Source organism: Anticarsia gemmatalis, chromosome 15 (assembly GCF_050436995.1).
Source record: "Anticarsia gemmatalis isolate Benzon Research Colony breed Stoneville strain chromosome 15, ilAntGemm2 primary, whole genome shotgun sequence".
In the NCBI taxonomy this organism is placed as follows: Eukaryota; Metazoa; Arthropoda; class Insecta; order Lepidoptera; family Erebidae; genus Anticarsia; species Anticarsia gemmatalis.
Window position 1 is genome coordinate 6,156,374 of NC_134759.1, and position 17,997 is coordinate 6,174,370.

General features: G+C 34.1%; 1 protein-coding gene across 1 annotated transcript in view; it reads right to left on the minus strand.

Moving 5' to 3' along the window:
• The window catches only part of NKCC (sodium potassium chloride cotransporter), a 35,118-nt gene extending 21,178 nt beyond the window's left edge, over positions 1–13,940 (minus strand). Inside the window, exons 1-3 of the mRNA XM_076123416.1 lie at positions 13,607–13,940; positions 2,810–2,945; positions 2,434–2,725 (exon numbers count right to left, since the gene is read on the minus strand). Coding sequence (XP_075979531.1) covers positions 2,434–2,725; positions 2,810–2,823 — 306 coding nt within the window. The 5' untranslated portion in view covers positions 2,824–2,945; positions 13,607–13,940. The remainder of the gene's footprint in view (positions 1–2,433; positions 2,726–2,809; positions 2,946–13,606) is intronic.
• Between the last annotated feature and the right edge of the window lie 4,057 nt (positions 13,941–17,997).

The following is a 17,997-nucleotide window of genomic DNA, read 5'->3' on the forward strand; positions in this document are numbered from 1 at the left end:
GCTTATCTCAAGAACTACTGGTCCGATTTGAAAAATTCAGTGTTAGATAGCCCATTTATCGAGGAAAGCTATAAGCTATATACCATTACGCTACGACCAATAGGAGCAGAGTACCAGTAAAAAATGTTACAAAAACAGGGAAATTTATGACCATTCTCTCTTATGTGACGCAAGCAAAGTTTGTCAGCTAGTTTTACATAAGGATACGTTTGTTTTGACTTTTCAATACTATTTAAGCTGTCATCATTTGTTGTAGTCAAAATAAGAATGAACACTATTGTCACAATCGCGAACAAAGTGAATTGAACCATTCTTAGTCTCCGTCACAGAAATCCGACGATTTGTATAAATGCTTCTCCACGTGTAACTCAACAATAAGTATTTAATAATTCTATTATGTTTATTCATTATATTTTATTATAAACAATTAGTGTATTTCTTGATCTATATTTTTATTATACCTATGATATTTTTATTGATGGTAAGTTTATGGGAAATAATTGTATTACGAATAACACAAGTATTAATTATAATTATATTAATTGTCGTAGCGTATTACACCTAAGTAAGTCAATTCAGCGAAGTGATAAAACCGATGGAGCCGAGCAGTACGCGCCAAATAACTTTATGTGCCTAAATAATATCCGCAAGAGTTTTAGGCGAGGAGTACATGTGACGGAACGATTGGTACCCGTTATATCGTTGATGCACCCGCCCCGATGACCCTTCCTCGTCACTTAGACTTTTAACGCAATTTTTTACAGGACGATGACAGAGACTAATAATATAATTGCTATGCAGCTAAATATTAATCTGTAATGACTTTGTTTTCATAAACAAAAGAAGCATAATTTGTTCTTTAACTTAATCACGTAAATTCTTATTATTTGACATCCACTTAGTATTTTCCTTTGATGTCATTTTAAACCAGTCACCACAGTATTCCTTTTCCTATAATTGGCCCAGGCACCTATATTATTATACCTAATCAAATATATTATGTACGAGTTATCCTCTTATTAGCACAATAAATATATCTTATTATATTAACTACTATTGTTTGTGACGAATATTTCAAACGGGAGTTACTGATACATATGACCATTTAAATTGGATGTTGTCCGCATCAAAATAAATTGTCATTTCTTAGGACATTTAAACAATTTACAAAACCTTACCTACTCGAATTTATTTTTCCATTAGTTTTTAGTAAAATGACATACCAAGTGCATATACAAAATAACTAGATTAAGTTAATTTTTATGATTGATTTTGTAATGTATTTAATTCTCTGTATTCTGTATATTTTAATAGTAACAACATTTTATTTTCTATAAGAAATAAACAGATGAAAAAAAAGAACATTAATACTTATAATTGTCATTAAGAATGCAAATGCCAGCGCTAATTGATTTTGATATAGTATGATAAGTTAACGAATTTAACAGTGATTCACTACACAAAGGTAATTAATATTTTCTGTACTCTTTATAAAATTCTTTACCATTCTATTACATGTATAGCGTTTCATTATACTACTATCTTTATGGTAGTCGGTTATAAAATATTATACAGTAATTATGTCTGAGCAAATAATGTGAAGTTTATCATAAAATAATAATGATAATCACATTTTTAGTGACGGTACTTGTTTCATATAAGCGGCGGGACTATGTATAGAATATAATTGAATGGAAAAGAAATTGATTGCGGCTCTATATAACCCTATTCCGCCCGCAACTTCGTACCCGTGAAAAGATTTCTCGCAGTAAACAGTATCCTATGTGTTAATCTAGGATATAAACTATCTGTGTATCTAATTTGTTCTAAATCCGTTCAGTAGTTTGACAAATTTCCGCATTTATAATATTAGGAAGATATGCAGCAAAATAATATGAGATCGGAACGATGTAGATACTAGAATATTGCCCAGCACGTCATATAATTTGCAAATAATAATGACCGTAGCACATGTACACATTAAATGTATAATTACCATAAAACCTTACATTATACATAACAATGACGTGACGCATCATTCCTTAAGTATCGTCCAAATACTAATATGAATGCCGCTTAACGACACTTTGATTATAGGAAATCAATAATGATAATGATGATCATATGTGTATGACGATTTGACATATTTTGGTTGCAATTAACATATAATTTTATGCTTTGAAGGTTCCGACATATTTTGTATTGCATTTTTTTAACAGTTTTAAAGATATTTGCAATCCTTAAACATCGAATTAAGATGTTTCTACCTATTATGTATCACTTCAATACACTAATAGTTGTCTTTTGAACTATACAAAATTACAAATCCCCGATCACGTGCGTACGAACCGTTCGGTATGTATGATATTGATATCTGATGGAGATTATTCCAGTCTGCGGTCACACAATGAATTACAATCAACAGGCACATACCTCCTCCGTTATTAAGTGGTCTCCGTGCAACTCTCCAAGACTCGGCCGTTTTAACGCCCTTTTGGAGTTTCTGTAGTTCTCCAGCCTCGGTAAAGCCTCCCTTGTAAGCTGGGCGAGTGATCGTTTTCTTCTCCAGCCGGCATCGTGGAGCCATGTGTCTGGTTGTCCACCCGGGGCGTTCACCCCCCTCTCGACAGTTTCAGCTGACGATCGCAATGGCCGCGAAATGATACTGGCTCCCATGTGGATGCCATTCTTCTTTGACTCTCCGTCTACGGTCGACACCGTGAATCTAGTAAGTAAAACAAATACGTTACAAAAATAAGTTCTTTTGTTTTACATAAGAATACATTATTCAAATGAGTGTATTATTTACCTATTGTCTCCCATTTTTAGAACCGTCGGTGGACTACCGGAAGCAACTTCTGCAGAACTCTACTTCTCGAAGTTTTATGGTTAAGTAAATGTTTTCCGCTATTGTTCTTAACCACATACTTTTCGTCACTGGATATCTGGAAATAATATAAACAGTTAAATTCAATTCTGCAAATATCACTGTAATGTTGGCTGACAACAAATAATTTCTTACTATTAGCTGTTTTTCGGAACAAGTAAAAGAAACGGCCTTCTATTAGTGAGTAGGAGATCCTAATGACAATGGTACTAGGCGTGATGAAACACATTAGGCCCTTCACAACGCTTGTAGGGCCTATCATCTCGGATACCCAAACTCTCGAGATTATCACGTTCTTGACGACTAGGCGATACCTACTTCTACTTGTGCGTAAAGTGCGTAAAGTACTTCAGCCATCGCCTTGAACTACACTACAATAATACCTTAGTTTACTGAGCCTACTCATCTTGTTATCAATGGTTCGCAACTAGTTTTCTCATTGATAACCGTGGCGAATACCGTACCCATTTCACTTCCGATGTCTTTATTGTTTATTAGGCCTAATTATTTGCTACTTTTGTAAGTAGGTATATTTTTTTAATATTCGTATAATAAAATATTTATTGTTTTATATATTGTTGGATACCTAATTTCGTATATAGTGTGAAAGCAGTCATAAATAGAATTTATGACTTATATTATTTTTCAGCTGAATTAGTCAGGTAAAAACAAACATCGTTGTTCACAGCAAACTCGAAAGCGACCTAAGATTTTAAGTAGAGTTCTTTGATATACATATATTTTTTTTTTTTTAATCAGTCAAATTTCATATTAACCGACCCGTTTGATGATGACGACGATTATATTAATAAGATCATGAGCCATAGAATATACACAGGTGTATAATTTATGTACCTAGTCATACATAGGAATATTTATGTTAGTATCAGCCACTAAATCAAATATTGTCACAATTTATACCTTGGACTATATTACTAATAGTGCAAATTAAATGCATAACGTAGTTTTACGTCTAACGGATAATTGCTGGCTGTCTGATTGAACTTTAATAATATACTGAAAAACTTATATAATTACCGATTTCTTGGATCCGTTTAAAACGTCAAAATTATTCCTCCAGTAGAGATACAGAAGTACAAGATATCTGGCGTTGAACAAATCGACTGTCTTAAGTTTAACCAAATTTCGTCTGGAAATTGTGAAAGTGGCCTTGCGTATACGAAAAAATTGCGTAATTTTACATTTTAAGATATACCCAAAATACATGTATGCATAATATGCAGGATGCAATAAAACGATGCAGTTAAAATAACGGTAACTTAAATCCGCTTTCATCGTCCCTTTGAAACGTGAGATAAACTTACAAACATCGGTACGTGTTCGCGAAGGCTTTCGCGGTCAGCTTTGGCCAGTTTGCGCCGGTTCAGGCCGGTCGGCAGTCGCAGCCGTTCGTGGGGAAACACAAGCCGACGCAGGCTCGTGGAACGCGTCGCGTGATGCCCTCCCCGCACTTCATTATATACCAGCTCCTCGTTACAACATAAGTACTTGATAATATGGATAACACTTTAAACTGTTTCAAAGAACACGCACTCTTAGTACACCAAATTGCAACTGCCGACCAGAGAGTCAGTCTAGCACTAGACATCAAACCGGTTTACAACTAGCAAGAAAGAATTGCGCGATGCGATTAATTCAAATGGAGTTCTGTACATGATTATAGAGGATAATAAATTAATATTTATCATGTAATTTAATAATTATTATAATCTCGGTATTATTTTTAAAGTAAAATACCTATATGTTTTATCTTCTTTTCAAGATCTTTAGAGTGGAACGTAAACGTTAAGAAAACCATAATCTTCTAATGAAAAGATTAAAGCCGATGTCAAGTGAACCGAAAAAACCACAAGTAAAAATAAAAAACAAAAGTACCTAAGGCCTTTTGTAGCCGGTTCTTGTATTATGAATCACTTTTACTCAGAAAGAAAGAGAATTGATGACAATAATAATCAAGTTAAAGTAAGTGACTAGGTATGGTGGGGGATTTTGATATTACTTACTATCCCACGTCAGAAAAATCCCCGTGTCTTCCGATAGATCGGTTAAGTGACTAATTTAATTATTTTGCGCATTGTCTTAAAGAAGGTAGTTATATTGATTTACGACAGAAAACTGCGTCAAGGAAATATAATAATTGTTAATGACATTTACAATTTAGTCATTGATAGAAGCAAAAAACCAGTAGGTATTGTAAAAGAGAGAAAAATCCCCTTTGCCGCAAATTTCCTTTTTATTTTATATATTCTTAACCGCAGCACGATTAGTCCATAGTTTTATCGTAAAAAGAAAATCCTATTGTTACTCGGTAAGATTAGGTAGAGCTGGTCTCTTATAAACCACCTAACTGGCTCTATATTGTCTTACTGTACCGACTCTACTTCAATCATCATTTTAAGTTGAACTTTATGTAGACATAGACCTTTTCGTCCTTGACCATGAATACGGATTTTCAAATATATGCTATGTTTTTATAAGTTACCAAATTCTTCACAGAATCCAATACGAATTTGGTATCCGATAATTTGAACGCAAACAATACTTAAATCAAATATATCAAGAGCTGCTTCTGACCTTTACTAATAAGGCTTTATGAAGATTACATATTTACCAAAAAGGGAATGTTTTCTTACACCTCGCATGTGTCTATTGCTATTACTATTGTGTTAAACCTTCGATATTAGGTGTCGATTCTTGGTATTTGTCCGATTACATCAGAACATATCATAGCAGTACCTAGTGACTATTCAAAGAACGTCACATCTTCAGTTACACGTGTAAACAGTGGCGGATTTGCAGTCCTAGCCGCTATAGGCCCCATGCCCTGTGCCGCCCCTTTTTCAGAACCCATCATACATGTAGACTGGATACATAGTTCTTTATTGACAATAAAGAATTGACTAACTATATCTTTCCAGTCTTTTAATTGTTTAAACAAATTAATTAATGTTAACTATAAGCTGCTAGTTTATAATAAGTATTTTCCGAGGTTTTAGGGATGATTAGATACTTACATCAATAAAACATTTGAAAAGGCCATAGGATTTATTACTTAATTGTTTACTTCGTAATGGGTGGAACTGCAGGCTACAGCTGATATTATATACTATGCATTTGAGTTATTTGTTATTAATCTTGTTATAATCAGTGATTATTAGTAGATTTAATAGATTCGTTATGTCTGTCAGTCTGTCCGTCCGTATGTCACAGTCATTTTATTGAGACTATGCATACTATAAGGTTATTTGGAAGGTAGTTGTATCCAATGAACCGCTATAAAGGTGTAGTATAATTTTGAAAAACAATAAGGTTGACACTCCATACATGTTACTGAGAGATGTTTTTTTTTAAATACATTGTGCGTTGTGTGTTGTCCGCCTGTCGGAATTGCCTCAATGCTCTATACATTATTTCTAAATCTGGTGGGCTTCTCCGTTTCTCCGAACCCATCGTGCGCGAGTCCGACTCGCAGTTGCCCGATTGTTTGTCACGAAGTGCCGCCCTTAGTATCTCGCCGCCCTAGGCTTGGGCCTACTGGACCTTAGGGCAAATCCGCCACTGCGTGTAAATGTTAAAACTGGAGACAAACAAAACGGCACAACATAAAGATATACAAATAACAGCTCAATCTCATCAATGCCGCAATTTGTTAGACTAACAAGCTTTTGTTAAAAAAATATGTTAATATTTAGATACAAAGTCTGTAAAATTAGCTGACTATTAACAATAATTCAAAAAGTAAATTGCTTCGCTGGATTTTCGGCCCACTATGCACGGGAGACTTTTGAGAATACTGAAAATAAGTCCTTGTCTAGTGCGTCAGCTGAATTCACACAACGTCAAGCAATAACCATCAGAGTGTAACGTGTTTCATAATGTGCATTGTGTTGTCATGAAGAACTTTTATTCAGATACTTTCGATCAGATTTCAACCTTAAAAGATACCGTTGCAAACGACAAGGGATTCGATTTCTAACAATTCTCGTAAAATATTTAGAATGCTGACTTTCTTACGACATAACATTAAACTACATTCTCTGATCTATGAAACAACAATGTATGTACATAAAGTAATCATTTAACTAGGCAAGTCGTTATTTGTCAAGCTAATACGGGAGTACCATAAACCTGCTCACGTGTATCTTCGTCACGTGCTAAAAGGGATATTTTAGGCAGCAACCCGAAGGTTATGCATGAGTCTATGACACAACCGTGGAATAAACGTCCGCGTGTATCTTAGTTACACGCGTAGTTTTAACGTATAAGGCACACTGTAATGAATACGTAAATACTATACGTTCCCAATTAGTTACAATATACAACCACTTTACAAAGTAGACAAATCTTAATGACTTGTAATAATAATATTTTATTGATTTTTGAATGAGTCTATGTATCTTTAGATGCTCGTACCCACTTGAATAAATATAGTTTTAAGTTTCAGGTTTTTAACGCTGTTTTATCCTATGAATTTCAATAGAATCAACAATTCATCGTTTCTAGCACTCCCAGTCCATCCAGACCATTTATTGCAATAAAATCATTTAACACACGTGCCATTTATGATTTCGCTAGAATTATTTGTAGAACCTCATATCAGTAAAGTCATATGTTTGTATATAGACTGATACCTACCTTAGTGGGAACTGGATGGACAATAACAATGTTGAAAGATCTTTAATCTTGGTTTATTTTCAATGCAATTATTTAATCCGATAAAGAATATACGGCTTACATACAATATAAATAGGTACATACATGAGATAACGTCTAAGCGGAGATCGCCGCGTATTACAATCCTTACTAACTAGAATTACAGGAACTAAAAAATCTATTTTATCAGTTATAAATAAAGTAATTTGGAGTCCATTTTACCTTGCATAATGCTAGAAAAATATACCACCGGTGTACGTGTAGTGTGGGACTAATATGACTTTACGTAATGATTTTATTGTCACTAGCAATTTATCTAAGTGTATGAAAAATGAAAAGCACGTGGTAATCCATGCATACTGTTGGCATTGTCGTAACAATAGTTCATCACTTTACTATTGTCATCCTGTGCTGTATGTGCACAGAACACATTTATAAATCCTGTAACAATTATAATGACGGATAACAGTAGAGCGATTCTCTTCTACTATCGAGTATCGTTAACCGGCTAGCTATCAAGAAATTTTGTATGAAAATCTGATTAGCGCCTCTAGCGGGTGGCGTAGTAACGAACGTAGTTTTGCAGTACATTTTAAATGCCTTACTCTTGATACTTTACAGTAGCGACTGCACTGAATCGTGCCAACGTTCAAACATGTAATGTATGTTTGTAGTGCAAAAGATAGATCGAAACGTTTTAGTTTTGGCAAAATTAGTTGTGGCGGCTGGACTATTTACCAATTACTGTTGATTGGTAGAGTCTATATCTAACGGTCAATCTCAATAACCTAAGACAAGTTGTAAGGGTGACGCCTCCTACATATGCTTCTACTCGTTTTACCGCAGACGTAGTAACAAAAAAGGCTTTAAAACAGAGCAAATATTATGAGTATGAGACTTCTACATAACGTGTTACCTAGGCATTTTTTTCTTCTGACTAACTACCGACACTATCTTATCTTTATCCTGTCATCTTTATATTTCCGATTCATGACAAAAAGAAAACATTGAATAAAACTAAATGATAATGGTAATACTGGGCGGGGGTAGTGACACAATAATATAAACACCACTCTGTTATTGTGTACTATCACTTTATTATCGCTACAGAACACGCACCTCATTTCTTTTTCCAAGTAGTTTTGTCATTAATATTGTGGTCGTCTGTAGGTTTTTCTAAGATTTATGAAAGCATGAATATTAACGCCCTTTTTATGAAAATGAGTAGGCTTACTCCCGACGAAAGAAAGAAGAAATTAGAGAATATTTTGGTTGCGTACTCTCGACAGGATCGAATGTGAAATCGATCGACCTGCATTCGAGCTAATGTCAAACCGTACTCTTAAATTACACACTAGCGCATGATTAAAAGCTGAATTAAAGTTTAACTAAATAGATTGTAGATTGTATGATTATTTTCACTTTTTTTGTAATTTGTTTGTAATTTTAGATTTCGATTTGACATAAGCTTGAATCCGACTCGATTAATTTTAAATTCGATCGTGGCGAGAGTACGCAACTAGAATGTTCCCTAATTTCTTATTCTCACAATTTTTTCGAGATATTCGGCAAATATAGACACGTTATTTCCATCAATGACATTTAAATTATATATTTTTCAACAATGGTGTCTGCTTGTTGCGATATTTCAATAGAGGACAATCGGTTTAAAATCACATATTTTACATAAATTGTGTGAACATATAATATGAAACTAATTTTAACGGAAGCGACCATTGCGGAAATAATAATATACATTTGGTACCAAGGTCGAGTCTCCCTATCCATTACAAAATAATGAAGTACGCTATAGGTAGGCTTTTATTTTTATCAACATAATCACCCTCCCTAAAAAGACGCGACCACCTATAACCATTAAAACATATCACTCCTAATATAATGAACATTGACATAAGATAATCGAATTAATTACTTTTATGAACTTTTTTTTTCAAAAACTAAGAATCTAGCTTCAAAATTTTGCATCACAAATGAAAAACTATGTAAAGCCTTCGAATATTGCCTCATTATGTTATTATGATATTGTTATTCAATTCAGTAACCCGACCCGAGTCCTAGATAATTGCGTGACACTGACATGGTGACCTATAACATCACCAAATATACAATACTTGAGTTTTTAAAACAGCCAGTATACGTGTCAAGTACATTACAATATCTAAATGAGTCAACCTTCCCTCTGTACTAAACCCCTTAATTAAATTCCATCTAATCTTTCATTGTAGCACATAAAATTCACAAATACAATAAAATGATAGTTGTTGTATGTACACAGTAGCTGATTAACTGTATATTTACATACATACATACATACATACTTAATATCACGCCTGTCATATCCGAAGGTGTAGGCTCTCGTTTCTCCATTAACAATGGTAGTCCTATGTAATAGGGAGCGTACCTATTGTGATATACCGGGCACGTTACCAAACTCCTGACCAGGTACTATTAAGAAATAATCTAAATTATATTTAAAAGGACCAATAGCACTTTGCTTAACCCGGGAATTGAACCTGGGATCTCGTGTTTAACAGTCGGTTACACTACCGACAACGCCACAGTGGCTGTAGCTGTGTATTTACTCAAAGATAATCCGCTTGGAGTATATAAGACTTTATGCGAAGGAGGAATGCGTTACGCTTATGAAATACGCAACTATGTTTAGTTTCAGTCAAATATAAATATAATAGATTGTTTACCACTTTACTACAGTATTGGAATTTTGATGATAGATCGTTACTCACGAGGCGCTATCATGCAATCACAATGGTGACCGAATATAGACCAGGCTTGTCTAAATTAGTCCACTTCTGAGAATGGTAGGCCGTTCTAGATTTTAGTATTTGTATTATTTCTAAATAAAAGTATCTAATTATTATATTTTTGCGTGTCATTATTTGTCTAAGGTGTGAGGTCCATTATTATATGCGTATATTTTCCCTATACACAATTATTTTCGCCTTGGAGGAAGTTATTAGAGAATGCCACCTGTTGATATAATATAAACCTGTTGAGCTGAAAATATGGATAAAGGAAAACGTACATAATAATCGACGTTGTGCAATTTGAGCAGAAATATATCATTTTGCAAGTTATTGAGGTAAATAACCCACAATTTTATAGTATATTTTATACTATTGTTTAAGTAATGATTAGGATTTCTTGATCGATTTGGATCTTCTTCTCACAGCCAAGGTGAACCTTAATAGGCAAATTTGTTTGTTTTAAGGAAATATGATATAACCTTGACGATAAACGAAGGTACATTTAAGTTCAAGTAGATTAAACTACAGTTGTGATGACGTCACCAGGTGTGGCTACACTTCGCGGGTTAATCAAGTAATAGGGCGGCTGTCGGATCTGATCATACATGTATACATCCGCAATAGATAGCGACTGTACATAGTATTTACATGGTAGGGAATTTTCCCTTAACCTTGCATTTGTTAGTAGACAATTTGACTTACGTACGTAAAATAATAACATATCATTATAAGAAACAAGTATAAGGTGTTAACTCTACAGTTGCAGAGTAATATAAGATTATTTTTAAAAAGATATCCATTAATTTAGGTATAAATAACAGCATTACAGTCAGAACTTGGCGTAATCTATTTAGACAGAAAATACTTGGAGTTTCACATATTGTTTTGTACTTTATGCCTCAAACTATCAATGGTGGAGTCCCGAGTCGTCACGGGAAGTAGGTAATTTTCGGCGAATACTCATGAACGTCAATAAAATCGTAAGACAAACGTCAATAGATGTAATGATTCATGAATCCGTCGTATTTTCAGTTTAGACGTAGCCACTGACGTAGCTTTTGTTACACGATGCTACACCTAATACATAGTCGGTTTACCTTATCCCATATCCCGTAGGTAACTTTTGTTCATTTCATTGTAGAACCATTACTAAAGAAAAGATTCCAGTTACGCATGTAAATTCGCACAATTTTAATCATGTTAAATGTTTTCAATTAGTTAATCAGGTTTTTGGGTTTTTTTAATCACCGCGTGGATTTTAATTGTGTTTCTTTAACTATCATGTGATTGTGGTCGGCAAAAGTTCGATGTTCGACGAAGCTCCGTGATTACGTCATTCATTTACGTTTTTGCAATATTGAACCTTCTTTTTATTGTGATAAAACAGGTACTCCTTGAGAAAAGATCTCATTTAGGTAGTTTTGACCTTGTCATAAATAATTAATTTATTCTAAAGAGACATGCGTACATAAAAATTGATTTTTTATTGACAGCCAGGCTAGAAGATCCTTTGTAACTATGTTGAAACCTTGAATTGAAATGTATCATATATACGATTTTACTGTATTAAACTTCTTGTGGGCTGTAGCTATGTTGGCTTGTGATTAAGTAATGTTTTAAGAAAATTGCTTTTATTCTAGTTAACTATTACCCACTAATTTGAAGTGGCGAAATGACTCTGCAGATTAGTTATCTTACATAGTTCTAGGTAAACTAGCGTTTAGAAAAGTCACATGAATACCGCACCGTAATCTGGACATTTCCTAAAGTACACAGCACTATTGAGAAGTATATAATTATCCAAGTAATTTATTTTTTATTTAAGCATTTTTAATTTAAATTGCTAAATATGATCTATTTCATTGTTGAAACACATTAAAAATACTAAGGAACTTAAAGATATTTAAGCATATAAGTTTCCTATTTGTTTTGCAAACTGCATGCATAACTCAACTTATGCTGTTATCAATTGTAAGATTAGCAGAATTAATGTCAAACATCAAGCTATTTTCCCACTAGTGGTTTCAGACAAAGAGTTAGAATACTAATGTGTTCTTACAGCCATGTCTCGTGACTACGCGACAAAAGTGGCACAAGTAAGTTGGATAAAAAATTGCCCATTTTATGAATAACACATTTTTTTTCAACGTAAATATCGGTAAGGAACGTAAGTTTCGGTAGGTTTAATATGTCTAAGTGTATTCACGCGTTATTATTGTCGTTTACTTCTTAAATCATTTAGAAATGAATATATGGAGGTCTTAGCTCGTTATTTAGCCACTTGAAAATTGTATCATGATTTTATTTTAAAACTGTTTAACTATAAATTTCTACAATGCAGGCAGAAGAATATCTACTAGTGAATTGTTCATGGATTTTCAATAACAATTACTGTGTTGTTCCAATTAACTTAATGTTACTATTTCTATGGCACTACAAATTTAAATTTTCAAGGTAGGTACATACCTACTTGTTAATATCAAACATTATTATATGGGTACATATTGAAATTTTTCACATTGTTTATAGTATAAATATTATAGTAAAGTATGCGGAAAGCGGGCAGTCAACTAGACATGTTTCTTATCAGGATTTAAGAAGTTTACCTACCCTTCAAGTAGTGAGGAGTGTGACTGATAAAGTAAGAAAGGGAAATGAGCGATTAAATCGATAATCTTGGTTTTCATTATGTTTTATAGTTATTATTTATTTTTTTATTTATATTCTAATAATTGGGAATTATACCAAAATTTTAAGTTAACTGTGGGTAAAATTTAATTCGTTTTAAGTTTAGAATAAGATTGTAGTGTTGTATTTTGCTGTGTTCGGTTATTCGTAAATTGTGGCTTAAATGGGGATTGCGTGATAAATTCAGCAATTTCTACTAGGTATTATTTTAAAATGTTGTTACTTTTGTGCGAGGCTATACTCCTTTAATAATTTCGGCATACCCACACGCACTTCATATTGATGATACCTACATAATGTTTTAACAAATAAGTTAAGTATCGCAAATATTAAACAGGAAATTGTACAAAATCCTAGTACAGATATTATTTACACTTTTTCTGCTTAAATTTAAACCTTCACTTTTTAATTCGTCATTTACGAAAAAACTTGGACTGTAAGAAGGTACACGATTTAATGAATTGCGATAAAATTCTGCAAGTGGAACGAATAAACAGCTGTTAAGAATAACTAACTACTACTTGATAAATAAACGCACGTATAAAGATAACAATACCACACTTTTCCTTACCTCTAAATATTTGCACTGTAGAAATGTCCTTACAAAATCACAAGATAAAAAATGTCACTGTTTTACACTACACGATAAAAATCACTAGTATATTAAACGTAAGTACTATATTACAACAAAATAGTTTAAATAGTAATGATGTCCATTTATTATTTTCGTATTGTACAAAATTGTTGTAACGCGTGTTTCGCGAGGCGGAAAATCGCAAAGGCGCATGCGACGTGCACACAGCCCGACCGACCAAAGCCCGCGAAGCCTCTGCCCCGTCTCTTTATAAACACACCAACACCACGCGCCCTTACAAACGCCAGTTTTTAATTACAACAATTATTCGTTCTAGTTAGTACGAGATTTCTACCAGTTTCAGCGACTGCCTGCTCCGCGCCACCCGAACTTCGTACGTTTGATCTGTTTATGTATGTGTTTATTTTTAGTCAATACCAAATATTATTTTCACTGGAACACCAAGTGAATCGGCTATAAAACATCCACATGCCTATATAATATGTCAAGTATTTGGAAATATAACCGGGATATATGCGTGTCTCTAAACTGATCATAAATCATCGTACGAATAAGTTTTAGTAGCCGCACGCATCTCGTTAATTCGCTGTAGGTACCCAGTACCTGCACGTAAAATACCAGCTGAATGATATTTATGTTTTTTTATTTGACCCCTTGCTTTTTTTCTACTTGTCTGTGATCATCTCAAACAATTAGGCTTATTTTTTCTTTTCCCCTTTTCACATAACGTTTTTAATATCAGAAGTGTTAAATAAAAAAGTTGTCAATCTTCTTAATAATAACATGGTTGAAAATTATTTCAGAGGGAGACCATCAACATTTTGTTAAATAGTCTAATATTAACTTAGAGCTACGCTAAAAATATGGTTTTCAGGGTGAAATTCAGGCAATGGCGTAATGGGTAAAATTCTACTAAATTCACCTCGATAGCCTAGTTGTTTCAAACTTACATTCGCATTAGTTAGATACCTATTGAAGAACTGTAAAAATCTCAGCCATTTGCTATGAAGACCATAGATGAATTAAACAAACAAATATAATAGGTTTTTATATATTTCTTCTGTTTCTTTGTATTTTTGAATTGCCTACAATATAAAGTAAAGCACCTGACTCGCATCAATAACGATGTAATCATTGCTATGATTTGATTGTTTGAAGATATTAATCATACCTACCACAGATAAAACCACAGGTTCGATTACTGTGTTAAATAAACTCTACCCTAGCAGTGGGCAATAAATAGACGATTGCAAAATTATATTATTTTCTATTAATAGCGAATATAGCGATAGCTGCCATAGGCCTACGTCGGCTTTCAGGAAATAAATAGTTGGCTTATTAATAATATGACCTGGTGGAACATCGTAAGTTACGATAGCTCATTATTGGCTATTTTGCCATTATACACATTACATAATTTGCTTAACAGGTTAGTTGTTTACTGTGGTGAATAGGATAACTAGGACAATTAGAACTATTTCTTAAAATCCGGAATACGCACCTCCTCAATTAAGAAGTTACTTAAATTATGCGCGTGCCGTTGCGTTTTATTCGAAACGTCTAACCAAATTTCTCTCGAGCCGGTGCACGGTGAGCTTAACAAAAGGTTGAGCTTTGTTTGACCTCTATATTCTATCTACGGTTGCTACAAATCAGATCTGAATTGGATGTGAATCGGAGTTTAAGACATTTAATAAAAGGTCCGACACAATCCTAATTCTAACCCCTGTAATTTACGGAAGCATTTTCAATACTCGAGTAGCAATAAAAAAAATACTAACATGTGGCGAAAAGGGTCACAAGATCCTGGAAAATCTTTTCCCGTGGTCGAAGTTACGGCATAAAGCTAGTTCACGTTGAGGAATTATGGCGTATGTGACCTATCTAATTAAGACATATGAGAAACAAATTAATATCAAGTTCATTTCTCTAGTGCCTGTTTCGAGCGTGCCAAGCCGATGAAGTCAGTCTCCTAGATCCGCCGACAACTGGAAATTCATAAGTAATATTATTAATGAACCACATTAATTCGAACCAAATAACTTGATACTGGACCATACTAGGTAAGTAGCGTCTCCTTTTTGACATAATTCTGTGTGTTGTACCTACCAACTAGGCTATGTTATTCGTGTGTAGCAGTCCCTAAGAGTAAAGGAGGGCCGTTACACGAAATCGGAAGCTCAAACGTGTAGGAATAAAAATCTGAGACGGAACCTTTCGGTCCGCGCCCTGTCAGTAAGTCGTTTCCCTCCGTCCAAGTTAACTCTGCCTTTAAACTGAGTTAACTCTCAACTCTCTCTGTCTGTACCTACTAGCTAGCAAGCAATGTTATCGACTTCTACGTACTTAGACAACTGATTGTTATTTTGTACCTAAGTCGATAAAGCGGTTTCACAAAGGCGCAAGTGCAACACTGCAGTCATGTAAGATAGAGAAAGTTTGATTAGTGCGTCTAATATGTACATAGGTCCCTAGTGATATTTTATTTTTCAAGCTTAATCTTAATCTAAGTTAATAGCACAATACTAGGCTAAATATTTTTCGCCTTTTTGAAAATAACGGACGTTTTAAGAGCCTATTTATGACAAGGCATGTATTAGGCTACTTTGTATCGACAAAGTAGTCAATATCTATAGGTAATAAACTAGCAGAAGCAGAAGATATCACTTTAGCATGGTTTATTTTATTGGCAGAGTCGTAAAATAGAAAAACTTAAACAAGTTACACATGACTATTGATTAGAATTATTATTGGTGTCATTCACGTGTAATACAGAATATAAAGGTCAAAACTTATTTTGGAGGTTGTATATTCGATCAATTCGTAAGTCCATGTAGGGCGTTAGGTATCAAGACCAAAACGTCGGTTGTCAAGTACGACGTCATCGTATAGTCTTAACGGCAGCGAGGCTGGAGGCATGCGGCATGTGGCAGCTCGCTCCGGATTCATCTGGTTTCATGATGTCCACGCAAGCATGATGAGCCATGCTGATGGGTAATGCACTTCTATTAACCCCAGCGATATGGTTACACATATGTTCCACGTCACACGCACACTTTTAATTGATGTTAAAATTGATTAAATAATACAGATGATACTCATTTCTGTGTGAAGATGTTTTGTAATTACCGCAAGTAAACATTTTTTTCGCCGGTCTTATGTTACAGTTTATAGTAACCTTACCTACTTACATATATTTTAATGAATAACAGTTAACGCGTAAGTAAATTTGACCATTGCAAACATGGATAGTTACACTAGATAAAGTAGGTAGGTAAACTAACTTTTGCTTTGAGTGGATTAGAACGGTTGACATGCGGCGCGATGGAGGTAATAGCGAAATTACCACGTTATTTGATTGCGATAAAATGTATTAGATGTCGAATTAGTACTGCACTGTAATAAGAATAAGAATAATACTTTCTCATCAATTTTCCATAACTCCCAAGCGATTATTTAATTCCGCAATAAGCGCTGCTTTTGCTTTGGTAACCAGACTTTAATACATATATACCTAAATAGGTACCTACCTATAACACGTTGCAGCGATTGACGAGTATGTAGCCTGCTTATGCATGGTGTACGGTATTACCAACTAAGTACACACACGGTAGTCGCATGTACAAGTCAGCCTGTGGTGATACTTCTTTCTGTTTAGCGGATTTATATAATACGAATCTTTAGGGAAAATCTCCAATTCACCCGGAGCGTGGACTCTGAGAGGGAACAACAAAAACCCATCACTCCAGGACTAGACTCTCACACCCATACGACAATATTAAATTACATGTTTTATGTAAAAAGAAAAATATTGCAGATAAGTGTAAAGCAAAGCAAGGATAGAAAACAGGTGGTTCTTATATTTTTATCATTCTTATTCAGTTTATAGGTACGTTAGCGTAGCGTTATGTTCAACTTAGTGAAATGTTCGAATCCTCCCTGAGGCAAATATTTGTGTACCATGTTTTAGTACCCATGTTCTGATTTTGGTCGTGTATACTGCATACTTAATTATTTACTCAAAATTATAGACAAGTAGTACCTAAACTGTCGATACTTACAGTGCTATACGACTTTAATTATTGGACCAACTGACAAATAATTGGAGTTAATTCCTGCATGAATAGCAATAATTCGGTGAAAACACTCATGAAGCAGCCCTTATGAAAATGATACCTAATTGCTTTTCGCAAATGGAGGCAGCCATAAGTCAAATAATCGTGAACCAATAGTTCTAGCACAGGTTACAGGCAGTTTTGACAACATTAATTTCCTATCACTTGAATAAGCATCAGAAAGCTTATCAAACAGAATATTTAGTTTTTTGCATTTGCAATCACGTCATTATCTATTAGGTAGGTTATCCG